The 23,376-nt window shown below is 43.3% G+C and overlaps 1 protein-coding gene across 3 annotated transcripts in view; it reads right to left on the bottom strand.

The window, feature by feature from the left end:
- The window catches only part of ENOSF1 (enolase superfamily member 1), a 24,684-nt gene extending 3,187 nt beyond the window's left edge, over positions 1-21,497 (bottom strand). Inside the window, exons 1-14 of one of the 3 annotated variants that reach the window (XM_014581527.3) lie at positions 21,328-21,450; positions 20,591-20,699; positions 13,781-13,896; positions 13,038-13,124; positions 11,518-11,544; positions 10,202-10,274; positions 9,927-9,965; positions 9,150-9,232; positions 7,843-7,877; positions 7,260-7,347; positions 4,834-4,968; positions 3,298-3,339; positions 2,000-2,129; positions 1,570-1,669 (exon numbers count right to left, since the gene is read on the bottom strand). In XM_014581527.3, coding sequence (XP_014437013.3) covers positions 1,570-1,669; positions 2,000-2,129; positions 3,298-3,339; positions 4,834-4,968; positions 7,260-7,347; positions 7,843-7,877; positions 9,150-9,232; positions 9,927-9,965; positions 10,202-10,274; positions 11,518-11,544; positions 13,038-13,124; positions 13,781-13,896; positions 20,591-20,699; positions 21,328-21,357 — 1,094 coding nt within the window. In that variant the 5' untranslated portion in view covers positions 21,358-21,450. Of the gene's footprint in view, positions 1-1,569; positions 1,670-1,999; positions 2,130-3,297; positions 3,340-4,833; positions 4,969-7,259; positions 7,348-7,842; positions 7,878-9,149; positions 9,233-9,926; positions 9,966-10,201; positions 10,275-11,517; positions 11,545-13,037; positions 13,125-13,780; positions 13,897-20,590; positions 20,700-21,273 lie in introns of all 3 variants that reach the window. The other 2 variants (XM_006139039.5, XR_001369313.4) reach the window with 2 other exon arrangements.
- Between the last annotated feature and the right edge of the window lie 1,879 nt (positions 21,498-23,376).

The raw sequence follows: 23,376 nt of genomic DNA on the forward strand, positions 1-23,376 counted from the left end.
GGCCCCGTCTACATGGAGCTTTTTAGCGGCAAAACCTCTTCTGCAAAAAGGGTTGGCAGAAGATATGCAAATGAGAGCATGATTTGCATATCTTCTGCAGGGGAAAAAAACAGCAGTGTAAACATGCTCTCTTGATCAAGTTAGGAGGCCTTTTAGAAGCAGAGACTACTGCTAGATAGTACTTCACATAGGTAAAATAGAAGCTACTTGGCATTTTAGTCAAGGATTGATGGTCTCAAAGTGAGTCAAAACAAGAATACATAGAAGATGAGCCTTTTGGGCAGGATGTAGAGTTAGCGTAAGAATCAAACTTCTTTTCAATACAGACAGTAAGATTATAGAGAAGAGATGTCTTTACTGATTGTGTATTTTCCAAAGGAAGGATGTTGAGGCAGGTAACTGGCTAATTGTGTAGTTGATACAATCTGTATTGACTACACAATTAGTTAAGGGAAGGGGCTCAGTCCCGGCTCATGCTGGGTCCTGGAGCTACCCCTGCTGCAGCTTTGCAGTTTAAATGTAGTGATATGTGAAGCAGCCTCTGCTCGCAGTGAGCCTGCCATAGGCAGAAGCTGCTTTGCTTTGCAGCAGCCTCCTTTGCCCCCAGCTCCCTCTTCATGCAGGAGGGGCAGGTGGCACCATGGAGATGGTGCTGGGAAAATGTGAGCAGTTGTGTAATCAGGTTGACTATTCAATAAGCCTAGGCTTATCAGGTAGTTGAATACTTGCCTACATCCTTATTCCAAAGTACTGCAAAAGCTTGATTCTTATGCCAGCCCATGTAGATACAAATGTATGCATCTAATATAGGTATTTAAAGGATATAAACCAGACTAGTTTCTGCATATGGAAGTCTCCAAATGACAGCAGCTAAAGGGCTGACAAGGGGTTTGCTCCTTCTTAGTTTTGGAATTTAGTAAGAACACTGCTGTGATTGGGGACCAGTAAAATACTGTTCCAGAGATAGAGAAGATCAAAACAAAAGGAATGGTTTCTAATACAGCTAATTTTAAAATGTGAGGCTACGATATTTGACTTTAATTTTCTTGCAAATATTAGTGTGAAGAATAGTGTTAAACAGCCCATAGAAGAGATTCAGGAAATCTTCGTTTGCAATAATATGAAAAAAAAATGTTCACTGCATGTAAAAAAGGCTAATATGAACCTAAGCTGCTATTAAACAAGACTAGGGACGAAGTCAGATCTTTCCGGGAAGCTACACCTAGAACACTGTTCAATTTAGAACAATGAGCTAATCCTTTGGTTTTGTTTGTGTTGGGCTGCCATTCAAGTAAGGGGAAGGAGGGGAGAGTGGGATTGTAGGTTAGAGAGAGAGTTGACAAAATATTAGTTCAAAGAATAGCAAGCAGTCTGTCAAAAATACTCCTGGCTGTTTGCTTGCTAGGCAATTGCCAAAGTAAAGTTCACACACTTCTGACTGGTTTAAATTCCTCTGGGAGAGACACAGGGAAGTGCGCTGTTTACTGATTATTATTGCAGGTCAATGCCTTTTGAAATAATAAGCCATCACCCTTATTGATTGTTACATTAGTGTTTTACGTTACTAACCTGTTTTCAAGGCTTCCAGATACTGCAATATAGTCAAATATTATCAAGTGCTGTACCAACTCACAGAGCCCAACCCCCCCAGCATGAGGGCAAACAGGAACTGAAATGAAAACACAACAATCCCTTTTTAAACCAATCTGAATAGTAATGGCAAATGACTCAACCAGCAGCAGAGCTGATACACAAGCAACTCAATAATTAACTGCAACTTCAATAACCCCCTCAGCAGCCCAAGGGAAGTTCAGCTCCCAGTAATAAGGGACCAGAGGCACTTTGAATTAGTAAGAAAGCGTGACAGAAAACAAATGGCTGAACTATATACAAGTGCATGTCCATGAGTTAACAATATGACAGCTGAAGCAGCTCTGTGTCAAACTGACTTAGAACAAAAGCTGTTTTAGTGCTACTGACACACTTCCAGGAGCCTTACTTTGAAACTTTTTTGCCATCAGCAACACAGATAAGTTTTCATTCACACTTCCCAGCCTGCAGCTGTCAATCTGGAGATAGCTCAGGGCCTTAGCCTGTAGGAGCTGCTTAAATATCACTCTATTGTGGCACTGCAGAAAGGAGTGGGGGTGGGAAGGGAGGAAAAAATGTTAAGCCTCAGATTGTAAGGAATTAGCAAGATATTACAAGAACTGTTGGCAATACACAATTGCTTTGACTTGTAATGTTCCCACTATGCTTCCCATTAAAACCAAATTCTTTTTGTTATATCACTTAGCTGGACCAATTCCCAGAAGTGCACAGGACTTCAGAGCATTTTATAAACATTAAATAATTACATACAGTTGTAAGGTAGAGGCTTAGAAGAATTATCCCCATTTTACTACCCTATGAACTGAGGCACACAGAAATGTCACTATTTGCTTAAGTTCATGCAGCAATTCAGCAGCAGACCTAGGATCAGAACGGAGTCTCAATTCCATGGTTTTTGTTTTAATCAAGCAAAATTACCACTTTGAATTGCATATTACCCATTATATGAATGGTATGGTTACTGCAGCACTCAGAGAGCAGTAGTGAATACAAAGTGGTTTTGCTGTCTCTGAAAGACTTATTTCTTCTTCTGGATTACAGCAGACCAGTTCAATGAGATGATTAGGGCTCTACAAATTCACATGAACTCTGACCTTTTGTATACTTTTACCTATCTTACAGATTTCATGGTGGACAGCAGCATTTCTCAAACTGGGAAGCTTGACCTAAAAAGGTGTCTCAGAGGAAGAGTGGGTGTCAAAGTTATTGCAGGGGGTTGCAATATTGCCTTCTTACATCTTACTTCACTGCATTCAGAGCTGGTTGGCCTGATAGTGGCAGCCGCTGGCTAGGCAGCCAGCTCTGAAGGCAGCACTCTGCCAGCAGCAGTACAGAAGTAAGAAAGGAAATATCCCGAGCCCTCTAAAATAACCCTGTTACCCCCCACCCTCAAAGACTCCTTTGGGTCAGGACTCCTGCAGTTAACACCACCATGAAATCATAAAATTCACAAATTTTTAAAATCCTTTCTGTGACATTGACCAAAACGGGCTGTGAATCTGGTAGGGCACTATCAAAAGTATTAGTTGGTCTTAAGTTACATGAAATAAATCTAAGGCTGTCTTCAGTCATGTTATTTAAGTCTCAAGTGAGACATCAAAGTGAATTTTGGCACACATTCTTAAGTCACAGGGGCTACATTAAATAAAAAAGACTGAATTAAAAATTAATTAGCCATCCACTTACTTGTTCTCCTGTTGCCACACCAATTCCTAATGGTGCCAATGCCTACAAAATAAATAATAAACAAAAACCAAAGAATATGCTTTTAATTGGTAATCCCCAAGTTTCACCAGAATGAGGGGACAGGGCGAAAGAAAACAACTTTTTCCAAATACGTTGCACGTAACAAACATTGCACTTTGTTAGCTAAGTGTGGTGTAAATTTTTGTTACCATATTTTATGTTGTTTTCCCCCTGCTCCAATAATATGTGAAGAATTATGTAAGAGGGAGTGTACTGTCATACGGGGATATACACCTGGGGCTCTAGCATTACTGTATCACATTATGAATAAATGTCCTGGGTTAGCATTACTCTATAGAAACACCAATCCACATAGGTGAAAAAGCACACACGTTTCAGGATAAGGATGTTAAAGACTAGTCGATCCCCTCCCTGCCTCCCCCTGCCTCTATCAGATACAGGCAGCAAAGGGGGAGGGGGATGGAAGAAGGGGTACTTCAAAGTGGCAGCGCTGCACAGCTGAGCTGGGGATCATCTATGTGACGCTGCCGCTTTGAAACCCCAAGGCGACGTTTCAAAGGGGCAGCTGCCACACAGCTGATTCGTGGATCAGCTGTGCGGGGCTGATCCTTTAAAATGCTGAAGCACTGTGGAGCCCAGGGTCAGTCGGGGACTCCCCAGCTGCCCTCTGAAATAATGAGGCAGCATTCCAAAGGGGCAGCGCTGCACAGCTGAGCAGAGGATCAACTATGCAGCACTGCCCCTTTGAATGTTGCTTTGGCGTTTAGAAGGGGCAGCCACACAGTTGATCCCGGGCACAGCTGTGCGGTGCTGCCCCTTTGAAACACCACCTTGGCGTTTCGAAGGGGCAGAGCCATGGAGCCTAGAGTCAGCTGGGGATTCCCCTGCTGGTCCCGGGCTCGGCACAGCATTTCAGCTGGGAGTCCCCAGCTGATCCTGGGTTCTGCTGAAATGCTATGCAGAAATCCCTGGGCTCCATGGCTTTAAAATGCACAAGAGCCCCCACTGGGAGCTCTTGTACATTTCACAGCAGGCACGCCTGCATGCAGCCCTGAGTTAGCAGGACATTCCAATGGCCCCGGGGTGCACGCAGAGTTCCGCATTCCTCCTTTAAAATGTACAAGCCTCAGTAGGGGCTCTTGTACATTTCAAAGGAGGAATGCAGAAGTGCCTATCAACTAATCGAGTAGTCAATGGAAATTCCATCAACTACCTGACTAGTCAATTAACTGCAATTTAACATCCTTTCAGGGCATAGCCTGGTTGCTTTTATTTGTGCAAGCATGATAGTCTCATAGCCTTTTATCTAATCTCTGGAACATGCTACTCATTTAAATGGAGTGGAATACAAATACAGGGTGTGCCCAGGATCTTGCAGCAAACATATTTAATGACTTTTGACAGCTGTTTCAGGCTGAACTTTGAACATTCCAAACAGCAGTGTCAATGAATCACTGCTGCTCTCCAATGTGTAGTCACTATGTCATTGCTGAAATGAAAAACAAACACTTCAACCTTAGAAATGGCTGCATGTCCAAGGATATCATCAGGAGATGTTGGCTCCTCAATCCATAATGGTTTAAATTCAGCTAATTTAGTGACCCACTCTATTGCTTCCTTTACTTCCCATCGTTGGTTAGCATCCAGCATCTGAAGAATAATTACAAATCAGATTCACTTATATGACTCTACTGAATTTTTATATATGGCACTGTATCCATGTTTCTATGAATTAATAAATAAAGAAAATGCAGACAGTATTGTCCCATCTTTTGTTTTCTGATCTTTAATCCATCATATCACATTACATAGCACATGTTCTACAATTTCTAGATTCAACAAATATAGGGATAAAATAATAACCTAAAAGATTAACTCCAGATAGAAACCCGGAAATGACGTTTTGCAGAAAATGTTGCTTTGAATTTACATGTTAAATCAAATAACCTGGTGCTCTGTAAATTATTAAAAGATCCCAGGAAACGTCTTACAAAATGATTTGATTTCACCACATAATTTCAACCAAGGTAATTGTACTCTGCTTTTTTGAATTTCCCCAGCAGGTTTCAAATGACTATGTCACCGTCAACTTCTCTCCTGACTTTCTGTGCATTGTTCTTGTACTCCATTATAGAAGTGCCACACTGAACTCCAGAAATGCTTGTTTCAGTAGCAAGCAAAGCAATTCCTATATAGCAAATGAATAAATCACTCTGGAATAGGGATGGTTGAAAATATTCAACAGAACTGGGAGGGGTTTGGGTGCTGGCGGGAGGGGTTGGTCAGCAAAGTAGGTATTTGACTAAAGAAAAGTTCCCAAAAAGGTCTTTGCTCTCCATGGAAAGTTTGAACTTTGTGTTGAAAACTGAACACTTGAAAAGCAAAACACCTGATGTGGAAATGCTGTCCCAGTGCCTAGTACGAGTTGTAATTCAGGTGCCTCATGTTCTCACTTTCCTCTGTGGCAGCGGTTCTCAACCTTTTCCCTTCTGAGCCGAGTGCCTTCCCCCAGCATGCTAGAAAAATGCCACAGCCCATCTGTGCCACAACAACGGCTTCTCTGCATATCCAGGAAATTAAAAGCATTACAGGGTAGCTAGCAGGACAACTGTCCAAAGCCCCAGGCCTGAGGGGGCCCTGCAGAGGCAAGTTGCTCTGGCTTCAGGCCCAGACAGCGAGCCTTGGCTTCAGTTTTCTGTGATGAGCCTCAGTGAGTCTAATGCCAGCCCTGCTCTCTGGTTTGTTTTGGCTGACTCCTTGAAACCTGCTCACGATCCTCCCAGGGAGCCCCAAACCACTGATTGAGAACCACTGCAGGCTCTCCACCCAAACTACAATTCCTATGACTACACACTTTTGGCTTAGTCAAGATGGGAAACTGGTGAGTCATGAGAAGTACAGTCCAGCTAAGGAACCCAAACTCTAAAGGACCACGAGTACTCAAATTACAACTCCTGTGATACAGCACAGCACTTTTTCTGAATCAAAATTTATCACTTTAATATAAAAGCATTTGGCTGGGTTTTTTTTAAGCCATAATTGTTCAGTTTTGTGCAGAAAATTAAGTTTTTCAACCATCTCTACTTTGCTGTAGTCCTTATTCAGGTAACAGTCACAGGAATTTCAAAGGGAGTTTTTTCACAATAAACACATGTTTGATCTCTTAATGACACACATACTTTCATGATACAGTTTCTTAACTCTCCTGGGTGTAAGCGATATGTGCAGCCATCATTATTCAGGACAAGAATACTTATTTGGGGTCCTGCAGGGCAGTGTGAGGGGTTCAGGAGTCAGGGTAGGGCCTTAGAGATGGGAGGAGGACAGGGCAAGAGGCTGGGTGCATGCAAATGTGAGGGGGGGGGGGGTGAGGAAAGGCTCAGGGTAAGAGGTCCTACCCAGTGGGGCTCTTTATCTCCACTATCTCCACTCTGCCTGTCCGGCAGGACTCTACCACCATCCACCCTGGCTGGCTGGGCTCTTTACCTACCCAGGCCGGTGCTACAGCCAAGATTGCAAGTCCTAGCCCCAGCTCACCACTCAGTGCTGCGGCTGCCCCAGTGTTCACTCTGCAACATCGCAACCTTCCAAACAGAAGCCCCCTCTCTTTCCACATTCTGGAAAACGATCTCATTCCCAGCACCTCTTATTTTCCTGGCACAACCAAACCCTGACCTTGCTTTAAGTAGGGTAAGGGCAAACTGCATATCAAATTTGATGGCCCTAGCTCTTAGTGTTTAGGAGGAGTTCTTGAACAAACAATCAGACAGACTCACAGACAGCTACATTCTAATGTTATATCTATGAGAGATATTTGGTGTGGGAAAAATATATCTTTCAAGAATGCCACAATCTCATCCTGTCCCAAAGCCTACATGAACAGACAGCCATTTTATATTTAAAATTACTTAGAAGTAGTGTAGTTATTACAAAATATTCACCAGTGCGTTGTCAGGGCCAATCATTTCTCTTATAAGTCTGCATCTACGAATGTCATCCTGCAGATCAGCACCAACCTTTACTTTGAACCTAGACACAACATTTGTAATAAAATGTAGGTCACTTCACCATGGTTCATGTAGTGATAACTTTTCCTCTTTGTTAAGAGTCAGTGTTTTAAGGTCAATATTTTCTGATCACGTCTGTCCCTCATCTAGCACACTTCATTCTAGCTTAATAAAGAAGAAAAAGACAGCAAATACTTTTTGATGAATTAGCAATAAAGCAGTTACCTTCGTTAGCTACTAGCTTATATATAGCTTGTCAGGAGGACTGCTGGTTTTACTATACATTTACTTAGATTTTTATTGTAATGGTCTGTTATAGAATAACAGAAAGGGAAAAACTTTTAAAGAAATATCAGAATCAAAGACATCTTTTTTCAGAAAGTAGAGATTGAAAAGACCTATATGGTTATTCATAGTCTGTTGCTCTGTGAAATCAGGACTGATCTTGATAATGTATTTCCACTTGCTACTAATCATTAAACAGCAAAGTTCAGAATATGAGAATTGTTTACTACACCTTGTCCAGCCATCCTTCAATGCCTCCATGCATAGCTGCAGAGAAAATTACACCTATTATAATCTTCAAGTAACTGTGCCATCAACAACTAATATTTATTTACAAGCTGTCTAACCTAGGATGAACTTTCTAGCCATTTCTTTACTGACATCAATGCAGAACACACAGTACTGGAGAGCAAAGATATGAATAACACACAGATTAAATGTATGATCAGACTCCTCAGGGTATGTAAAGAAATACTTGAGGCAGCCCTATGATCTATCAATTCTATTTCCAGATATACAGAAAGCTGAACTTATCCAAAAATTAAACCAGATATTAAATGGTATTAACCAGACCTCAGATTCCAGAGCTGTGAAGAGTCTTCATGGTGTTTTACTTTGAAGGAGTATTTAGCTATAGCAAACTAAGGCCATTTTACTTCTGAAGGAGAGTGTCCACACTAGTGTATACATTTAAACAGTTAACTGATGAGCCTGGGTTCACTGATTAATCTTCATAGTTACATGCAAGCTGTCCCCACCCCCACCAGTGCTGCTGCCTCTGTATCACAGGCAGCAGTGTGGGGGGATGGAGGAGCAGGCAGGAGCCAAAGCTCGAGGGAGCCAGCTTTTAAGCTGGCTCCCATAGAGCTGCCTCCCTCCCACACCCCCCGCGCTGCTGCCTCAGAGGCAGCAGCGGGGGGTGGGTGAGGCAGCTCTGTGGGACAAGCACTGATTCCCACCTGTACCCCCACACTGCTACCTCTGATACAGAGGCAGCAGAATCGGAGGAGGGTGGGACGTGCATGCAGGGAGCCACCTCCCCACGTATGAAAATGTGAACCACTGACATTTTCAGTTGTTAAGGCATTTACCAACCCCACTGCCCCCCTTTTTAACTTCCCTAGTGCATTCAGGGGTTTAATCTGCTTTCACTTTACATCTTTTGTTAATTCATCTTCACTTTCCTGAGCATCCCCATATAGATAAAGCTCCTTGTGGCACCAATACAGCTGCATTAGTGTAATCCTCTAGTTCTACACAATACATCAACATAAACTGGCTGGCAATGGATACGCTTATTCCCAAACAACGACAGCTAAAACAAAACCCTTCCCACGATGGCTCGCACAAAAGCCAATGAACAACAAGGCCCATAGAACAGGGCCTTCACCCCAGATATGCAATGCTTCATTGTTTCTCTTTGCATTTGAGCCCAAAATGAAGCAACTCCTGAGTGCTGAATCAGCACCTATTAATATTCCCCACGGGACAGAAATGTTTAAATTCTTACTTCTGTAACCTAAAGTCAAAGACTCCAACCTGTTTTAGCTGCTGGTCCGGGTAGCCCAGCCAGGCACAAGATGTGGTGTAAGCAGGGTATCCGTGCTTTAGCATGTGCTCTTCTACAAAGACAAAGAATGTCACCAGCGAACATATGCTGTTTTCTCTTTACCAGATGATTAGTTCAGATGACAGTTTTGAGAGACTGGTATTCATGGAAATGAAAGGTGTTTAAAAATCAGTCATCTCATTTAATAAGGGCAGATGAAACTTGCCTAGAAAAATCCTCCCTATACTTAGAACCCTGCAAATCCATGAATATCTGCTTTATATCTGCAACCACAGATGTGGATAACTGCAGCTCATTTTTGTGGAAACAAATTTTGTATTGAGAACTCCGCAAATTTGCAGGCATCTGCTTTATATCCATGAACCATTTTTGCGGATGTGGATATCAATTTTGTGTCTGTGCAGGGCTCTACCTACTCTTCCAAAATGTGGGAGAGCTTCAGCTTAGAAAAAGAGCTTTAGGATGTAACACCCAGCACCGTCCCCACGCCATTGTGACTGACATAAACATAAGTTCTGAGGCAAATGGCCACCATGACAGCACAAGCCCTCCCTGTATATACATCTACCACCTTGCCAATAACTTGGAAGGAGACATCACATGATGCATTGAGCCTCACATGAAAATCTCAATTGTCACACTCCATTTTCCAGGGATTAGGATCCAGAAAGCCATATCAATCATGCAGCGGGTTCAGTCCTTTATTCTCCTATGAGACAGTGAAAGTAAACTTGGTTTAAACTTACCTCTTTCCTTCTTCCCACGTAGGCCATTTTGGAGTATTTCTATATGGGAGTGGGAGGGGGACAGAGAGAGGAAAATTATTGCATTAATCAAAGTTCAATTCCTCCAGATTCCCAGATCGTACCACCTCACCCAGCTGTTTTCATAAAGCAAGATTCGGATCCCTTTACTTACAAGGAGTAATGCCCTACTTCTTGAGCAGTCCCCACAACATCAACTCAAAGACAGCTAAGAAAGTAAGGGGATCAGAATCTGTCTTGACAGAATGACGACTTACCATAAGCTTCTTTCTCTGTTAGTGCATCTGTAATGTACCTGAAATCTATGCAGGATAACAACTGGTGGGGGTCCTGTTAATAACATATTTAATGTAAAACAAATACCAAAGTACAATGAAAATCACATTAGCTAGATGGCTCATACAGCTGCTAAATGTATCAGCCTTTTCTCTGTGTCACACACACACACACACACACACACACACACACACACACACACACACACACACACACACGGACTCATGGATTCTAAAATAAAACTGATTAACTGACTTTGGCAAACTTGAAGGTTCTAATCCAATAAATATTTAGGCATGTGCTTAACTTTAAGCGTGAGAATAAATCTATTTAATTCAATGGTGCCACTCATGCTTAATGTTAAGCATGTAAAAAATCTTTGCAAGATCATGGCGTAATAGTAAAAAATTCTAATACATCTGGAATGCTCTGAGTGTTCAAATCTGTACAGACTATAATTTTCCACAGAGAAATGAAGTGCTTTCAGCACCAGAGCCTGCTTTTTGACTCCTTTGAAAATCTGGCTCAAGAGAGAGAACTAAAAGCAATTTATTGAAACAGTTTAAGAAAAACCTAATTAAATATATTTTACACCAAAAAATTATTCAAGATTAATAGACTGCTGAGAAGAGACTGAAGACATGAGATTTTTTTAACATGCCTCAAGTGATTTCATTTCAAAAAGCATACTAAGTCCTCAATCCTGCAATGATTTATGCATCTGCTTAATATCTGAACATAAAATCGGCTACTAAAGGATCAAGAGATTTGTTTTCTGTAACTACATCTAACTCCTGCATTTATTACTGTACACAGAGGCCTGTATTTTCAAACATGATTAGTGATACTTCAGTTTTTGGAGCCCTATGATTTGTCCTGGCATAAAAAAAAAAAAAAAAGACAGCTCCTCAGCCTAATCATAAGGGTTCGGATCAACCTTTAGGTCTGCACTTTAAAAACTTAATTTATTGGTGTAAGTATAGATGGACTCCAGTTGTCTCATACAGTATTGTAGTTAAACAGGGCAAAGTCTGTAACCATGCTCCCACTAAAAAGGCTGATTTGCACAGCTGTGTAGTGCCAGAAATAGACACTTTGGAAGGAGAAGAGTCCTCCAGAGCAGAAAGTCACATCCAAAGGTTGCTGAACCTCTGGATTTCTAGAGCCTTGGAATGAACTCCGTGGCTGTAAGAGGCAATTTTAGCCTTGATATGACTGACATTTTTACTCTTTTAATGAGGAAAAACATGAATGTGGAACATTGGTAATGTTATCCCCATATATAAGATTTTCTTACCATGTCAACTAGTAACTTCCATAGAGGCTAAAAAACAAAACAATTAAATGATATGAAGTGAGTGGAGATCATACAATAGTAACATATAGGTGACATATGTGTCTTGAAATGACAAAGAGTAAGGGTGGAAAAATTTACATTTAACGCCAAATGCCTCCGGCCAATGTGGTCCTCAGACCAAGACAGAAGAGTCAAGATACCAAGCCCCAGGCTAAGAACATCTCTCTCAGCTCTGCCACATTATGGCCAAGATACCAATCGTAGCCCTGCAAATATCTGGCGTTAACTCACTTTTATTATCTTAAATTAGTCAGGCCTGAAATGATGACATGATACTACTCCTAGAAATGATGTTTATCCTGAAGATATTGATGCTTTCTACTTGTAGGATTTACTTTTAAGACATTACTTTTGTATGCCCTGTTTGTTGAGGCTGTGTCCCTCTCTTGGATGCTCACAAGTTCACAGGTGTCCATTAGCTTTCCTTTCCTTCAACAAGGTAGCACAGTAACGCTGTAAGACACCTGCATGTACTATTGTTGTGGTTTTGTTGGTCCTAGGATATTAAGAGAGTCAAGGTGGGTGAGGTAACATCTCTTACTAGACCAACTTAAGATAGTAGTAGTTATTACTAGTACAAGTTTTACCTCTAATCCAGCAACATCCATGGTCCAGTGTGATTTTAGTTAACTTGATGTGGTTAAGTTTTCCACAGTTGCATAAAGTTTGTTTACAACCTCCAGTCCTGGCTGTCAGTGTTCTGTGCTGTTATTTAGGTCTAATTTGCCCTTAAATGTCTTCTAAAAGCCCAGCAAGCAGTGGAAATGTTGATAATGCTACTAGAAAACATTGACCTCCTGTGGTCCAGCAGATTCTCTGGTTCAGCACTGGTCATGTCCCAAGGATGCTGGACTAAAGAGGTTTAATCTGTACAGTATTACTAACTATTCCTTTTGTGTTTGAATCATCGATAAATATGCTGTTGTGTCAGGTGCGGTACAAACACAACAAAGTGATAATTCATGCCCTAGTTATTTATTTTACAGCATCTAAGAAGATGCTAGGTCCCCATATAGAAATATATGATCCCTGTGCCAAAACAGCTTATGATATACTATTAGATATAGTTATACAACATATTAGACAAGAGGTTACAAGGAATTCATAACTTTATGAACAGTCTGCAAAGGGAGAATAAAAAGGAAATCAGGAAAAAAAATTAGTAAAGTAGAGTAAGTCAAAAATAAAACAAGTTTTTGTAAAGACATCATTATTGGTTAAAATTCAAACAAAAAAATTTGCTGTTTTTTTTCCTGACTAGCTCTACTGGTAAGTGGTGAATAAATGTCAACTACTAAAACCAGAGTCCTGAAAAATGGACAGCCCCAGCAAACTCAATGGTATGCATCAAGGAACTTAGGATCAGGGCCTAAAACTGGAAAAAACATATCAGGTATAGGTTACTCTCTAATTTAACAAATACAGGGACATTTTTGGTCCATGAGCTCTAAGTGCATCACCTTTCCCTCCTGCTTAGCCCACAAATCCCACACGGCATTCAGAACAGCAGCTGTGGCCAAATGCACAGCACCTTTCTCTGGTCCAATCTGTTGAAAAAAAACCATATAGTTAGCTACAATGGTTGATCATCTCTTGATGTATTCATTTCTAGTTAATGGCCGTTCACAAATTTATACATCTGCTGGACAATTCACCAAAGGAAAAAATACTAAACTTAAAAAGATGAATCTCTTGCTTCTAACCTGAGAAAAATCTGAAGTTGAAGTAAGTATTAGGTGCATTATGAGATTTGTATCATGGCTATATACTTGTCGTATTACTAGCTGAGTTTTCTATTTCCAAGAATACCAGCCACTGAGTATTTCATGAACGCTTGTAAGTCAAAAAATGGGGAAAAAATAATGAGTGAAGACACAGCATTTGGGTTCTAAACACAGGAAAACAAAGAATCTGAACCCTAGGCTCCACTATTGCTATTGGATCTATGTGGGTGGCTATTTGCATTCATCTGCAGCCCCTTTGAAAACAGGGCTCTGGATGGGTGTAAGTGTTCTGTCTGGCAGATCCTACTACAGTGGTATGGCCCTGTATATGAAAGAGAAATTCTCTCTCTTCCCCCATAACTGCACAGAGATTTAAAAATCTACAAATATTTTTATATGTCCTTAACAGTATGTTCAGAACACAAATTCACGTTTGTTGCCATCCACTTCACAACAACACTCCGTAAGATACCCCTTACCCATCGGAGCTGTCCATCACTGGTGAGTTGCCTGTAGAATCCTCTAAAATCGCCAACAATCTCTTCAAGGTCTTTATTAACCACGTGAATGGAGAGAGCGTTAACAGCACAAACAACTGCAAAATACACCTGTGCTTAGTGCTTTAGTACCACCCAGTGACTAGAATAACAGTCACTACAGTATTAGTTCTATTGTTTGATCAGTGTTTTAGAATTTCACTTTTTCTGCATAAGTGCTGGACCTAGGGGACCTGCCCCACTCCCCCGCCCGCTTGAAGTGGTTTCCATCATAGACAAGGTCTAAAGTTTGGTTCAGTGGCTTTTAGCACCCCCCATTATACAAACCATTCCCATGCACCTGCGTTTGAGGGGCATGGTCTAGCAGACTGAATATGTAATTAACAGCCAGAAACACTTGACACATAACATTGGCTCTGCCATTGAGTCTGTTGTGTGGCTTCTCTGAGGGCACATAACTCTGCTAACTGCATCTCCTGTTTCCTCATTTATCCTCTAGGAAAGGTACTAGCCACCACCGAGAAATGTTGTAAGGCTCAGGTAGTTAATAACTAAAAGGTGTTTGAAGCTGAAAAGTCATATGTATGTCACCTCTCCATGCAAAGAAAGGTCTTATGCCAATGCAACCCCACAGTAGAGTGGTCAGAAGGGGCAATGTTATGCTATCATGCACACAAGTTACATAGCTTCCCTATAATGTAGAAGAAGACTGTTTCTTTGAATTTGACACGTACAGGTTCTGTAGCACCTCATGGGCTGTGTCTACATTGGTGCAATCTTGCGCAAAAGCAAGCGCTTTTGCGCAAAAACTTGCTGCCTGTCTACACTAACCGTGAGTTCTTGCACAAGTACAATGATGTTCTAATGTATGAAATCAGGGCTTCTTGCGCAAGAACTCTGATGCTCCCGCTCAGGAATAAGCCCTTTTGCGCAACTGTTCTTGTGCAAGAGGCCAGTGTAGACAGGCAACATGAATTTCTTGCACAAGAAAGTCCGATGGTTAAAATGGCCATCAGAGCTTTCTTGCGCAAAAGAGCGTCTACACTGGCATGGATGCTCTTGCGCAAAAGCACATCTCTTGCGCAAACGCATATGCCAGTGTAGACGCTCTCTTCTGGAAGAGTTCTTGCGCAAGATCATGCCAGTATAAATGTAGCCATGCAGAATATATGGGATTTGCAACTACAGGCAGTCCCCGGGTTACGTACAAGATAGGGACTGTAGGTTTGTTCTTAAGTTGAATCTGTATGTAAGTCGGAACTGGCGTCCAGATTCAGCCGCTGCTGAAACTGACCGCCAGTTCTGACTTACATACAGTTTCAACTTAAGAACCCCAAGTCAGCTGCTGCTGAAACTGATCAGCAGCTGATTCCAGGAAGCCCGGGGCAGAGCAACTGTGCCTCGGGCTTCCTGTAGTCAGCGCTGGTCAGTTTCAGCAACGGCTGACTTGGGGATGTCTGGGGCAGAGCAGCTGGGGTGCTGCTGGGTTGCTCCAGTAGCACTGCTCCTCGGCGCTACTGGACCAACCCAGCAGCACCCCAGCTGCTCTGCCCCAGGAGTCCTGATTCAGCTGCTGCTGAAACTGACCAGCAGCGGCTGAATCAGGACGCCTGAGGCAGAGCAGCTGGGGTGCTGCCGGGTTGGTCCAGTAGTGCCCAGAGCGGCGCTGCGGGACCAACCGGCAGCACCCCAGCTGCTCTGCCCCAGGGTCCACAAGAAAAGCCTGGTCTGCTGGGGGGGGCACACTAGCTGCGCCCCCCCCCAGCAGACCAGGGACACAGGGAGCAAAGCGGCAGCGGGGGGTGCCTCGCCTCTGAGGCTTTGCTCTGGTGTGGGACCGCTTTGCTCCAGGTGCCCCTGGTTTGCTGGAGACGGTCCCCAGCAGACCAGGGGCACCGCGAGCAAACCCGCAGCTGCGGCGGGGTCCCGCGCTTCTGAGGCTTTGCCAGAGCAAAGCCTCAGAAGCGGGGGACTCCGCCGTGGCTGCGGGTTTGCTCGCGGTGCCCCTGGTCTGCTGGGGACCGTCTCCAGCAGACCAGGGGCACCGCGAGCAAACCCGCCGGGGCTGCAGCTTTGCTCCCGATGCCCCTGGTCTGCTGGAGACGGTCCCCAGCAGACCAGGGGCACCGGGAGCAGCTTTTCTCGCCCCAGAGGTCGAGGTGGCTGACCGCTGCCTGTGAGCTCCGGGGCGAGAAAGCCCCGTTCGTATGTGCGGATCCGACATAAGTCGGATCCGCGTAAGTCGGGGACTGCCTGTATATTACATTTCTCATTTCCTCATAAGGGAATTTGTTTCAGGCCCTAATACTATAGTTGTGATCCAGTGGTTTTAACTCCCAGAAATCTGAGAATTAAAAATCAGGTTTGTTCCAGTACTATAAACCACTGCAGATCTCAACACAAATTCCAGCAGAGTTTTTGTTAGAGCAAACAACACAAGCAAATCAGGAAAATATGTTATATGCCACTGTTATTTAGCAGGCTGGGTAGAGTGAAGGCAATCACAGAAAGAAGCATGTCAGAAATTTTAGCATCATTCAACCATCATCTTCTGATATAGATAAGAAGAAATAAAAATAGAGAACAGCCAAGGCTATGCCTAAACTAGATGTGAGATAAACTTCATTTGCATAATGGCGGCTGCAGCTTTTTTTTCTAAATGGGGCTTTTCGAAAAAAAACAAAAAAACCAACCTGGAAGTTTAGACAGGGCATTTTCGACAGACATGCCCCGTTTCGAAAGATCCTGTACACCTCATTTTTGGAGGAGTACAGGATCTTTTAAAACAGGGCATTTCTGTCAAAAATGCCCTGTCTAAACTGCCAGGGTTGGGTTTTTGGTTTTTTTCCGAAAAGCCCCATTTAGAAAAAAAAAAGTGGCAGCCACCATTATGCAAATGAAGCATGGGATATTTAAATCCCAGCTTCATTTGCACTTTCGATACATCTAATTTACATCCCTCTGCCGACAGAGGGGTGTAGTTTAGACGTAGCCCAAGTGAACAAGAAATCTTGGTCCTGATACTGTTAGGACCACTTATGTAAGACATGAGCTTGAGATTTGGTATGGGTACGTTTAAGTCCATGCTCCCATGTTTTGGTGACGTTAGGTAAGTCTCAGTCTTTCTTTCTGTTACATGGGAAAATAATATTTCCCTACCTCACAGGAGTACTGTGAGGATAAAGACTAAAAGGTGCTCAGCTTCTATGGTGATAAGGGTCAGATAAGCATTCATGTAACCTGTGCTGTTATTTAGCTCTAATTTATCCCTAAATGTCTTTTAAGAGCCCAGTAAGCAGCAGAAGTGTTAGTAATGCTGCTAGACAATATTGACCTCCCGTGGTCCAACAAATTCTTTGGCCTGGCACTGGTCAGGTCCCAAGGGTCCCAAGGGTGCCGGACTAGAGAGGTTCAACCTGTAGATCCAATGTATGTAGATCTAATGTATGATCAAAGGACCACTTCTTTATTGAAAATCTTTTCAAAGGCATTGCGGAGACTCCCAAACCAGTAACAGATACCTTTATGATGGCAAGTGACTATGTATAGTGCACTGGAATATTTAGAGATTATTTTGACATTCAAAAACCACAGGGTTTTATGGTTTGTACATGGAGATGACTATCAAATGTGAATATTTGATAGTTGTGCCTGTTTGGGCACTCAATAATAGTCTTTAAAAGGAAAAAAGTAAATGGACTAATTTTAAAAATATTTTATAAACAGAGATATAAAAAGGTAGACAACATATAATCTGATGTAAGGCAGAACATATAATCTGGCAAAAACTTGCCAGTCTAGACGCAGCCATTTAGTATTGTCACTCTACTCAAGGTTTTCACGGATTATGGTTTTGTGACTGTCATCCTGTGATGTGAGAATGCTGATAGCTGAAAGGTTTCCAGGCAATGAAGCACTTACAAAGAGTTGCTTAGAGACCTACTTTGTAATGTTGTAAGAAAAAGTGATGTGCAATGGATACACTACTATAGCTTAAGAGCACAAAACTTATCATCATTGAGAATGACCCTGGGGGGGAAAAAAATCAAGATTTGGCCCTGGATTGTAAATCTCTCGCAAATCGTCAAACAGTAGATAACTAACACATTACAGAATTTGCATGCACAATGCTAACAAACTGGTGTTAACTTTTTTCAGTTACCTCCAGAGATATACAGTAAAGTTTAGAACCTTGGCTGTATCTTTTTAAGAAACTGAGTATTCAGCTAAGTATGGACATGTGTATCTATGTGTACAGAAGAGCAATGGGTAAAGAAGAGCAGTAGATAATCTTTGCAAAGATACATGCTTAAATAAACACACATGGATCACGTTCTTAGCATCCATTTAAACCTACCCTGCTTTTCCTTTCCTTTCCAATCCTAATCACACCCCAAAAATAAATCTGTGTTTTCGTTCTCTAAATATTTTCTCCTAAGCGCCAGGCTGAAGACTGAGCTACACAGTTCAGATCATTTCACTTAAAAGCGGTGGTTTTCAACTTTTTTTCATTTGCAGACCCCTACAAATTTCAAATGGAGATGCAGACCCTTTTGGAAGTCTTAGGCAGTCTGCGGATCCCTAAGGGCCAGGAACCATAGACTGAAAACCACTGTCTTAGAGCAGGCCCACAGGCTTCCTTACCCTTTTACAGAGTGACTTCATTGCACGCTTACAAACCAAGGCTTATGGTTACAAAGGAATGTTCCTTGTGAGCAAGAACAGGCAAAGCTGCTATTAGAGTGAAGCAAGCATCAGGGTAACATGTTAATCATTACCCAGGAGCAGCCCTACACGTAGGGCTGCTGGCTCCCAGCCCACATGGGCTGGGAATCGGCAGGCTCATGCAGAGTAAAAGCGGCGGGGGAGGGAAGGAAGGAGGGCTGCCAGCGTGGACTCGCAGGCTGGGAGTTGGCAGCCCTCCTCCCTCGCCAGGGGCCATTTTAGCCCGGCTGGAGGGGTCACTCCTTGCCCACCCTGCTCCGAAAGAGGTGGCTTCGCTCCAGGCTCTGCAGTATAAAGCTGCAGAATATTCCAGGTCCGGGTGCTATTTAAGCGTTATGCTGCAAAGCCCACAGCACATGTAACTGCTAGGAGTTGTAACGGTTACACGGTTATGTTTTTAAGTGCATTTTTACATCCCTAGTCACAGATACGTCTGAGTTGCCCATCACACATCTAAGGCAATGAAGAGGTATTACAGACTCACAATTAAACTACTAAAATGGATGAAGAGCCTAAGTCTCTGTCAACAACAGGGACGTTTTCTAAAACCTTCTCACGGTTCACAGGGATGGCAGCCTTAGTGCAGACAAGCTCCCAATACTTTAAATGAGACCTGCTCCTAGCTGAATTACATGACACAGTGATAAGGTGGCAACAGCCCATCTATACTGCACTAGGGTTCCCAATGTTGCTAATAGATGGATGGGTGTTAGCAACTGAGTGGAATTTAGAAAATGTCTCCAATGCAGACAGGGCCATCGTGATTTTAAGTGTGAGAAAAGTTGGCTGAGGGAGTTATCTTTTATTGGAACCACTTCTGTTGGTGAGACAGAGAAGCTTTTCAGGTTACAGAGTGCAGGTCTTCAGCGCTGAGCGCTATATAACCTCGAAAGCTTGTTTCGCTCAACCATAAGGAGATAGAAAAAGCGTGTGAGATAATATTAGACTAATAACCTGGGTCCAACATGGCTACAGTGATGCCACATACAGTTAAGCGCAAATTGTCACTCCTCTTATTGAGGATTAATAAGTAACTTAAATTGTACCAATGAGTACGTCAGCCAGGCATACAAAGATTTCCTGTCCTTTATGCAGTCACTTCTCAAATCAAGTAATCTGGAGAGTTGTATCTGCAAATGTCCATGGAGATTTATATGCAGCAGAGATACCCCAAAACCAACCATTATTATTTTGACAACTTATGTAATGCTCCCACGAAGCATACAGGTGTTTTACAGGTTTAAAAAGAGGCAGGCTCCATGTCTTTACCTTCAAAGGATCTGATTCTACAAAGAGAACTAGACAGATGGACAAATGGAGGCACTAAGTCAATGATGCTGTGTGTAGATACAGGGATTTGTTCTCACAGTTTTGTGCAGGACCAGGGCCTATTTTTCGGAAAGAAAATGCTATGCAAAATGTAAATCACTGATACTGCTCTTAAGTAAGTTTACATGGCTGCTCAGGAACTTACCAGAATGAGAGTTTATTTGAACTGGTGTAGTTATTGAAGGGAGGGAAGGGACATATTTTCCCCCCCCCATCCTCTTTTTTACTATTCTGTGAATGTTCCCACTGATGCCTTCTCACTGTTAGCATCTTCCTTCGGCTTCTCAAAACATCTACTCTTACACCAATGATGAGGCAGACTGAAGTTTTTACCATGAATTACAATTTCAAAACAATCAGTTCTGTTTTTTGTTTTGGATGGGGAAAGCTGGAGGTGGAGGGAAGGCAGGGAAGCAAGCAAGCAAGGTCTGTTAAAAGCTTAAAGCAGTTACAAGACACCAGCAAGTTTAGAATCAGCAACCTGCAAATCTGATAGGATTCTGCAGAAGAGCTTCTCCAGTAAGTGATGTATTAAAACAAAAATCAAAGAAAATGCTTAAATTGCAACCTCTACAACCCTACACACTGTCCCAAGGCCTTCAGCTTTTTTTAAAAAAAGATATGAAATGGCCCTTTATTTCATTTTCAAAAATGGAAAAAACTGCATTGGTCATTGACCTCAATGCTTTCAGCCCTACTTGGGGCCCATTTGTGTTTAAGGGCAGGATAATAACTTACCAACTTCTGTACCTTTACCCAAAGTAAACGTTAATCCATAGCCTTTGATTCCATCGCAGGCATCAGTTTCTATGACAACATAGGCAGCAGAATAGTCAGGGTCCGGGTGCTAAATTAAAGACCAAGAAACAACACCCAATATTGGAGCAAGAAACTTACAAAGGTGGATTAACAGAGAGTCGCCCATCATAGACCACTAAACACACCACAGAGGACTGGCACAGAGGGCAGCGGTCTAGGCCATTTCAGATTAGTGGCAAGCTACATATACAAGTCACGATCTGCAGAAGTAACTTAGGCCCTCTCCTCCTGAAGAGTGCAAGTCATGCTGGGAGAAGCGGAGGGGTGCGATCACTAGCATTTGATCTGAGGAACTGGGAAGTTTTACACCCAAGGCTGAGGAGCGCAGACGGGAGCTAACTACAGCAGTGACCGCCTCTGTCTAGATGTGGGGGGGCAGGCTCCCGGTGCTCTTGGCCCGTTCAGTGCAGCAGCCCCAGATCAGCGCCTGGCCCCACGGACCGGTGCAGCAGCAGCAGCTCGGCTTGTTAAGCCCCGGCCCCGCTGGTGCGGCGGAAGGGCCCGTCACCCAGGCCTGTGGCTGCGGCAGCAGAGCGAGTCCGAGCTCCGCCGCAGCTGGCTCAGCCCGAGGGAGGCAGGTAGCCGGCAGCTGCAGCGCTTACCATAGCATCGGAGCCATGGCGCCCCCGCGAGGTGGGGAAGCGGACGTCGCTCACCACCAGCCGGGTGATCCTGCCCCGCACCATGCCCGCAACCCGCCCGCCTGCAGCAGCTGCCGCCGGGAACTCAGCAACTCGCCGTCCCGAGCCCCGCCCCGCACGTCGCTCTCGAGCCTGATTGGCGCGCTCGACCTCGGACACCGGAGGCGCGATTGGTCGCCCGGGGCGTTCGAGAACGTCCAGGCCCGGGGCGTTCGAGAACGTCCAGGCCCGGGGCGTTCTGCCGGCGGAACGCGGAGGAATGCAGAGCTCAGGCTGGGGCTAGCGCACAGGCTGTGGAACTTCGTGGTCGGGCTCCAACTTGTTGCAAACTTGGGATTGGCCTCCGGGAGCCTGGGTTTGGCTTGGTATGGAAACGGCGGGGAATTCAAACCCAATTCCAAATCAAAATTCGAGATGTTTGGATCTAGAGATTTGGCCTGGGACCCTTGCCCCAAAATGCACAGCAGAGCAAAAATACTTGATCGTAGCAAATGCTACAAAATTTACCACAAAGCATTGGTTCCACATCATTTGTTAAATAAACAATATACATGTTGTCAAAGCTTACACTTGTATTGTGGGTCTACTGATTTTTTTAACACCTGGACTACACTGCTTGGTTAGGTTGATGTAAGCTGCTTTGCATGGAACTAGCTGTATAATTTTTTTTATTAAAGTTGGCTTCCTGCAACAAAGTAACTTCCGTTCTGCACTTGTTTAGTAAAGCTGTCTCCCGAAGCAGCATAGAATCAAAATGATTGTCAAAGTAAATAGGACAACACAGTGTCAGTGTAGACATTGTTGCCTACATTGCCTGTTAGTCTCCTGGAGCTGTCCCACAACCTCTCACACTGACACTGCAATCAGTACAAGCAGTAGGGGTGAGGACATGCACTGCTGACACAAGGAGCCAAGTGTGCATGTGCAAAAATGATTAAATACTGTTGTGGCTGTATGCTGACAAGTTAAGTCAACATAATTTTGTAGCGTAGTCATAGCTTTAGTATTTTTCTTAGTGCCCTTGTTGCTGGAGTACTCACACATGAAAATCTTGGCTTTCACTTAAAAGTAAGTTCATAGTCTTTGTGACTGGGGAGAAAAGTTAGAAACCATGACCTAACTGTGCCCTAAAGGTTAAACAACCAGAAAGCAAATTTAAAGAACTCAGAATATACTCTTTTAAGAAGTCTGTTTATTTGAAGGAAAAGGACTGACTCATTATTTTTGAATGCTTGGGGTTGACAATACAAGGACTAGTACTTTATGGAATTGCTTCTCAAAGAACCAAATTAAAATAATTACAATGAATGGTAAATTTCTGTCATGGTTTCTTGCCCTTCCTCTGAACCTTCTGGTTCTGGTCACTGTGTCAGAGGTGTGTTATGTAACAAATGGTCTGATTTCAGAGAATCCTAGGACTGGAAAGGACCTTGAGATGTCATCTAGTAGAGATTCCTGCACTCATGGCAGGACAAAGTATTATCTTTCTAGACCGTGCCTGACTAGGGATGTAAAATTCAGTTTAATTGGTTAACCGGCTAAATATAATATTTAACCAGTTAACTGTTTAAAGAGAGTGGGGGGGACCGACAAGGGCTGCTCCGGCTGGAAGTCTGGAGCAGCCCCTGCCTTTGTTGGGGGGGGGGGGGGGAGGGGAAGAGATGAGGGGCCCACCACGGACAAGGACTGCTCCTGCTCTTTCCAGTTAACCGGAACCAGTAAGCCTCACCTGTTAAGGGCAAGGCTTACCAGTTAATCATATCCCTATGTCTGACAGGCATTTGTCTAACCTGCTCTTAAAAATCTCCCATGATGGAGATTCCACAACCTCCCTGGGCAATTTATTCCAGTGTTTAACCACCCTGACAGGAAGTTTTTCCTAACATCCAACCTAAACCCTCCTGCTGCAGTTTAAGCCCATTGTTTCTTGTCCTATCCTGAGAGGTTAAGGAGAATCATTTTTCTCCTTCCTTCTTGTAACAACTTTTTAGGTACTTGAAAACCACTATCATGTCCTCTCTCAGTCTTCTTTTCTCCAGACTAAACAAATCCATTATTTTCAAT

This window comes from Pelodiscus sinensis, chromosome 2 (assembly GCF_052426305.1).
Source record: "Pelodiscus sinensis isolate ZL-2025 chromosome 2, ASM5242630v1, whole genome shotgun sequence".
Taxonomy (NCBI): domain Eukaryota; kingdom Metazoa; phylum Chordata; order Testudines; family Trionychidae; genus Pelodiscus; species Pelodiscus sinensis.